Consider the following 7,157-nt stretch of genomic DNA (forward strand, 5'->3'; position numbering starts at 1 on the left):
TTCCATTTCCTTAGCCTAAAAAATAAAGCTGTATACATGGAAACCAAATGCATTTCTCATGGACAAGAGAATAATCAAGGAGCGTGTGTGTGAAAAGAAAGATAAGCTAAAGCACAGCATGTTCCTGCAGAATCTGACAGCAGAAGGACAACATGGGAGCAAAACAGTTTACTGAAAAACTAGAAAGACTTAAGGTTATTGATGTCTCTGAGAAAATCCTCCCACAACAAACTGGAGCCTTGAATCCATTTGGCAGGCAGATGGCACGGGGATCGTTTGATACCTGATGGAAAACCTTAGCACTGATTTTTCCCATGCCAGCCTTTGTCATCACTCTTAGAAAAGTGCATATCTTTGTTCCCAAAGAGTCATTCACATACACCACCTGGGTTCTGCAGAAAACTTCTGCCAAAACAATTGTAAGCAAAACTTGAATAGTCTTTATTCCAAGTTGGTTTCTTTGGGTCAGTCTGGTCTCACTCCAGCTGCTTTGGTAACGGCACCTGGACAAGGACAATAAAGAAATATTAGGAGGGAATTTCTCAGTCCTATTTCCCAAAGTAGTTTAGTTTAACATAAACGTACAATCCTTTAGAAACTATGAAAGGATCAAAAATGCAACAGCTAAGAGCACTGGGGGGATCTGGTCAGGAGTTAGGTTTTGTTTGTAGTTCCCCACTTGCTGTCTGCAATGCTTGATGCCCAGGAAATCCCTCTGCAGGCAGCGAACCTCCCCACAGAGGCCAGATTGGCTCAGGCAGTAAAACCTCTGTGCGAAGCTGTGGGTATCAAGGCCAAAAAAATAAAATAAAATAAAATAGCAGTTACCAAAATGGCAAATGGCACAGGCAGATGAGATTAAAACCTTACCGCCCCAAATCCAACCCATCTGGCCTGATGCCAGGTGGATCAAAAGATTAAAAAAAAAAAAAAAAAAGTAGAAATCAGTACAAGTCTCTGTTTCCTCTTACTGGGTGATCTGAGACACCCAGACACAGCTCCTGGTTCGGCCAGGAATCGTTACTTTGGCATAGACATAAATGAAAGCAAAGGGGGTGTGTGAGTGTGAGTGTGTGTGTGCACACCTGGGCTCGATTGCAGCATGGGCACACCTGTGTGCTGCAGCTGCCTCTGGCCCTCATCCTCCTGCTTTTCAGCAGCTTATTAACAACATTTAAAACTGGTGGTTAGAGCAACAACAACAAAAAAAAACATAATTTGTGCCTTTTGCAGAAAATCAGTATTGGACAGGACCAGCTATTAATCTGAAATGCTTTTACACAGCTGTAAAAATGTGTTACACATTTGGGCACTCCAGATAAAACCTTCCACCCATCCTGCTGCGAGGCTTCAAAAAGCAAGGCAGAGGCTGGGACATGGAAAAATGCTGTAGAAGGGTCTTTGCAGCATCACTACTAGAAAGGATTCCTTATAGGAAGAAAATAACTTAAAAACTTTGAATCCCCCTCACACCAAAGCTCAGTTTTGCCGAAAGCAGCCAGCCAAAGGCAGGCCCAGAGCGCAGCTGTACCCAATGCTCCTTTGTTTACCCTGACTGAATTTCCTCTCTTTTAACTCTACAATTGTGGAACAAGAGGTTAAAATCCCACACTATTGTTGGCATTTCAGCTTTCTTTCCATGTTTATTTGTATGTTTGCCCTACGATGGGGCAAGCAAAACATGAGAGCACAGTGGCATCTCCAGCAGATGCTGCCCTTCCTCTGTGCAAACCAAAGCCTGTCACAACCAACCCCTGCCCTAGGGACGATGCCAAAATCCAGCTGCACATCTCCTGGGGGTGCATTTCCAAGCCCCCCATGGCTAAATGCTCACCGGTTTGAGATAAGCGACGTTGCTCTGGCGGATGTCATTCAGCAGCTGATCCCTCGGGGTTATTTCGACGAGGGGAGGTGGCCGCCTCCTGGGGATCGGCTTCAGCGTTTTGATCACGTCCTTGAGGTTGGTTTTCTCAGTGGGCTCCACGTACTCGGGCACGGCGGGCTTGCGCTGCACCTTTTTCAGCTTGACCACCTTGAAGCTGACGGGCTCGGCTCTGTGCGGCTCCTCGGGGGCCTCCGGCCTCGCGCTCTCCCTCCCTCGGCTCCGGGGCATGGAGGGAGGCATGGGGGGCTTGGGTGCCGGGGGGGCTTTGCGCATGCTGGGTTCGGGCAGAGGTCCCCCCAGCATTTCCCACATCCCGGGCGGCAAGCCCAGTCCGTTCTCCAGCATGGCAATGAGCTCCCTCTGCTCTTTCCTCTGCTGCTGCCTCTGCTCCTCCTGCCTCTTCTGCCTCTGCTTGTCCAGGTTCCTGCTCAGCAGGTTGGTCACCACCATCCTGGGCCCCGGCAGCTCGAAGTGGTAGCCCATCTTCAGGAGGGTGGCGTTGGCTTTCAGCAGCCTGGCGATTTCCATCTCGGCCTGGTGGCCCAGCATGCTCCTCTGGTTGTGGAAGCGGAGCTCCGTCAGCGTCTCGTTGTACTGCAGGCACCTCATGATGGCCACGACGCCTTTGCCAGAGATGAAGTTGGAGTCGATGTTGAGCGTGGTGATGCTCCTGTTCTCGCGCAGCATGTTGGCCAGCGCAAAGGCGACATTGTCGTCGGCTCCCACGTTGGCCAAGCTGAACGTTTTTATGTTCTTATTCTTTTTCATCGCGTTGACAAAGTCTATCAGCATTTCTTTGGGGATGTTTTCTATGTTGTTCAGGTTGAGCTCCTTCATGTCCGGGTTGTTTTTTCGGACTTTCTCCAAGCTCTCTTCTAAGTTGGTTTGGTTTCCTGAGGGCCTGGCACTTAGCTTCATGAAGCTGGTGTCCAGCGCTAACTTCTTAGGGATGTTTAATTTGGATATTTTCTTTACATTTTCATCTGGCTTTTCTGTTGTTTCCCCTGATTCTCTACCTGATTCCTCACTGGTCTGATCACTGCGATGGTTTTCATGGTTGCAAGTTTCCTTTGTTTCTGATTCACTCTCATCACCCTCTTCTTCCTCTTCGTCCTCCTCTTCATTGTCTTCTTCCTCCTCCTCCTCCTCCACTTCCTCCTCTGCTTCCTTATCACTTCCACCCTTGTTTGTCTCTCCAGGCTGTGTTCCCGAGCTGGCCAAGGTCTCGTTCCTGTAGTGCCTTTCCTTCCCCTCAGCTTCTGGCCCACTCCTACCGCCCGCCTCGCCGCTGCCTCCCGTCCCCGCAGCGCTCCTCTGTGGAAGAGAGAAACAGCTGATGTGACCCAACGAGGCTCTGGTACGTTAACTTTGTCCCAAAACAAAAATGCGACCGATGGGTTAATACACATCTATGGCCATTATAGACTAACACTTAAAAGTGCCATTGACGGTACATCACGGTGTGCTGGCTTGCTTGGGACTGAAGGAACGATGGCTCTGAAAGTGGCTGTAGGCAGTGTCCCATCTCTGCCCATTAAGAACGCTGACCATTAATTCCTGGATGTATCTAACACTATGTTATGGTGGTCCCGAAACCCTTCTGGGGATTAAGAACCTCTGATTCTATTCCGCCTCTCGATTTCGTGTGATTTTTATCATTTTCTTGATAAGAAAGTTTGTTTCACATGCCACAAAGCACTGGAAACCCGCATGAAGCACTGACCGTGTGCCCAGCCTAAGAGAGGAGGAAGAGGGCGCACCAGGACCGCAACGTGCCCACCCAGCACGCGAGGCAGCGAGGCCACGTGCTCGGGTACCCGCATGGAACAACTGCCGTCACAGGAGCAGTCCCTGGGATAAAGCAAAATGTTTCATTCTGAGCCCAGAGATGGGAAACTGGCCTCTGCACACCGCTGTCACAAGGCAGCGGTGCCCTTAGCATCAAAATAAAGTGAGCTGCAAGCTTCCACCTGCTCCCCAGCCCCTCCTGGATGAGATTTTTTAAAGTTTTTTCCCCCTTTCTGAGGAGCACCCCAGCACCGAGGTCTGCATCACACCAGAGGCAGCTCCTCCAGGCCAGAAGTGCCAGCAGCCAACAAAGCAGATCTCAAAACCTGAGGATAATAACCTGGAGTTTGTAGTGGCCCTGTCCTGTAAAATATCCAAGTATGAACTTACTTTCATCATACTGCCCCATGACTTCGAATAAAAGTTGAGTATTATATTGAAAAGGGTGGGACCAGTTCATGGAGTTTCCATTCTTGGTCTTGAGTGAAATTTCACATTATTAAAATACATTACGGGATTTTTTTTTTTTTGCCAAAGTGGCATTAAATTCTATCAAGTATTACGTTAATCGTGTTCATTAGACTAAGTGTTCTGTGGAAAAGCACTATAGTGTTGTTCAATATGCAAAGCCAAACAAACCAGAATTACACCTTCCAGACTGACTATCTGATATTTTCTCAGAGGTTTGCTTCACTGAAACAGAATTAGGATTTTCTCATGTTAAAAAGCATAAGTAAAGGAGGAAAAACATTTAAAAAACAAAAACAAAACAAAACAAAAACCCTGACGCCAGTCCAAGCTGGATCCTGACATTACCGAGGCTTTCAGGGAGCATTTAAATTCATAGTTTGTATCGTACCTCACATAGGGAATGGAAGCAGGGGTGGATTAAGGTATTAAAGCTATAAAACAGATCCCACAGCAGATGCACAACAAATATTTATGATTTTTTGCTCATTACCTCAGAGGGCAAGAGGGTGACGGGAACTCTCTCGTCCTCGAGCATGCGTCTGGACGCCTTCTGCCAGTACAGGTAGTCCACCAGCGACCTGTGGTCGAAGCTCCCCGTCGGGGGTTTCTCGGTCTGATCCCTCTGTATCATCCCTGTCGGGACCTCGGGGTCCGGGGCCATCACCTCCATCTCGCTCTGCAGCTCCTTCAGCTCCTCGGGGGACAGGTTCGCCAGGATTTCGTCTTCATCAATGTCCTCAGGGGACACGTCTTCGTCAGAGGCTTGGCTGTGTTCAGACATGTTTGCTCTTCTCTCCTTCCTCTACTACTTGTTAAAACTGAAGAGAAATTTAAATTTTAAAGGTTATTTTCCTAGGAGGAGCTCATTCGGTTGAATCCACAACTTCGTGTTTTGGTCACGAGCAGCCGCAGCTCTCGGGCTCAGTGCAGCAGACGCGCGGCTAAGGCTATATTAAGCTGCACTTGGCCGGACGAAGAGAATTTATGGAGATGCTGCCATGCTCCATTTTCAGCAATGTGTCAGCTGCACAAACCCTTCTGACATTTCAGTGCAGCTGGTGCGTCCCCCATGGACACCCGCAGGAGATGGCTGCTGTGTGTGGGAATCGCCCCGTCGGTGGAGGGAGCTAACAGCGCCTGCGAGGTGCCTGGGGGATGTTCTGTGCCGAGGGAAGAACCAGCACGAGGTGTCTGCATCCATCGTGTCACAAATATCCCAAACTTGCAGGCAGCGGGGGATTTGACCACCTTTAGTGAGGTCTTAAAACCTGAATGTTGCAGGAGTTGGTGCGAGGTCACCTGTTGCATGACTTAAAGAGCTCTGCCAAAAGCCAGATCCTGGTTACAATAAAACCACCTGAGCTGGGAAGAGGCAGGGAGCAGTCAGTACAAAGCACACTGTGTCCATGCAGGGAGAGGGCCTCAGCCCTGCTCCCATAGCGAGGATTTGCCTGGAGCAGCCACCCCAGCACAGCGTGTCCTGCTCACAGCCAGGCTGCCCAGGGGTGATGCCAGTCCCTGCTTCCAGACATCCCCCTGGCCCATCTCTGCCACGGCTGTTACTTGCACCCTCACCAGATCCTGGCTGAAAAGTCATCTCAGCTTCATCCTTTTCCTACCTTTTATTTTTTTATTTACCAAATCAGTAAGCAACTACTTTACTTTGATAGTATTCATTTGATGTAACTATACAAGATTATTCAAAATCCTTCATTTCATTAAGTGTCTGCTCCAGCTGAAAACTACTTCCTCCTTTCTTTAGGATATTTTACAGGCTCCTACATCTGTATGGCAAACCAGAAACCCCATCTCTGACACCACTGTGCTCATGGTTGCTTTGTAAGAGCAGAGTAGCGCAGGTGGGTGACTTTTCTACTAGGATAAAATTTCCATATGCCACTGCTCAGGAAGGTTTCCTTTCCTAATTTCAGCTAGGCTTTGCAGAGGGGATCAAGCCAGATCCTCACCTTGCAACTGCGAATGCTTTTTTCACAGGGAAGAAGCCACACAGGGGCTGTGGAACCAGGTCCCAGTGAGCCCGAAATCGTTCTTGCTTCAGCCCCAGCCGTGCTCTGCTGGAGTCTGCCAGCAGCGAAACCATCCCCGTGTGATGAGGCCTCTCCGTGCTGAGTTTTGTAACGAGAGCCGTGGTGTTCAAAGCCCTGTTAACCTCTATTAAAAAGCCATAACCCAAAGACCCTCATGCAACTAATGCTGCTACACAGCTGCAAAGAGGATAACATTTTAAGTATGAAATAAATGGTAAAAAAAAAAAAAAAAAAAAGCAACAACAACAAACCAAGCCAAGGACATAATGCTTCTGTTTGCCCCTTTGGTATTTCAGGGCCCATCCTTATTTTACATTATGCAGTAGCAAGCACAACAGCAGCCCCGCACATCAATCTATCTGGTTTAGCAGCTTTAACCCCCAGCAATTGCTGTCCATAATGGAGTCCATAAATGGTTTCCTGATGTTATCAAATAAATCAATGTTCTTCTGTAGCTGGTATGTTATTCCCCCAAACGATGCTGTTTGGGTCACAGAAGCTGTCTATTCAGTGGTTACAAATCTCTTGCTAATTTCTTGACTGTAAATAAAGCCCCTGGCCACCTTCTTAAATTTCCGTGATCCTCAGCCAGGCCATCTTGGGCCGTGGGCTTGTCAGATCTGCCAAGTTAAGTAGGGTCAAACCCAACAAGTCCTCTCGAGATGGAAAACAAGGATCCTGAGAACGCTATCACAGATTTAAAAAGCAAGCTGTCTTTAAGGAGAAATATATCATTTGTCGATACCGTGAGTAGGAAACACTACACCTCGGGAGCGATGCCTCCCCCATGGGACGCAGAGCGAAGGGCTGCCCACTGACACCTCTCCCAAGTGGCACGGGTGCTAATCCCGCAGATTTCCAAGATGGGTATCACATTTTGCCTACTTTAGGTCTCCTCCATAAATTACATCCAGTACTGGATTCACTTCCTTTTCTAACACGTTGCTTAGTGTTTTGGTACACTA

The 7,157-nt window shown here is 48.3% G+C and overlaps 1 protein-coding gene across 1 annotated transcript; it reads right to left on the reverse strand.

The window, feature by feature from the left end:
• Positions 1-476: 476 nt before the first annotated feature.
• Positions 477-4,925, reverse strand: LMOD3 (leiomodin 3). Its single transcript, XM_032194411.1, has 3 exons — positions 4,635-4,925; positions 1,835-3,199; positions 477-503 (listed from the first exon to the last, which is right to left on the reverse strand). Exons 1-3 carry the CDS (start codon positions 4,923-4,925, stop codon positions 477-479), a joined length of 1,683 nt encoding a protein of 560 aa, XP_032050302.1.
• Between the last annotated feature and the right edge of the window lie 2,232 nt (positions 4,926-7,157).

This window comes from Aythya fuligula, chromosome 10 (genome assembly GCF_009819795.1).
Source record: "Aythya fuligula isolate bAytFul2 chromosome 10, bAytFul2.pri, whole genome shotgun sequence".
NCBI lineage: Eukaryota > Metazoa > Chordata > Aves > Anseriformes > Anatidae > Aythya > Aythya fuligula.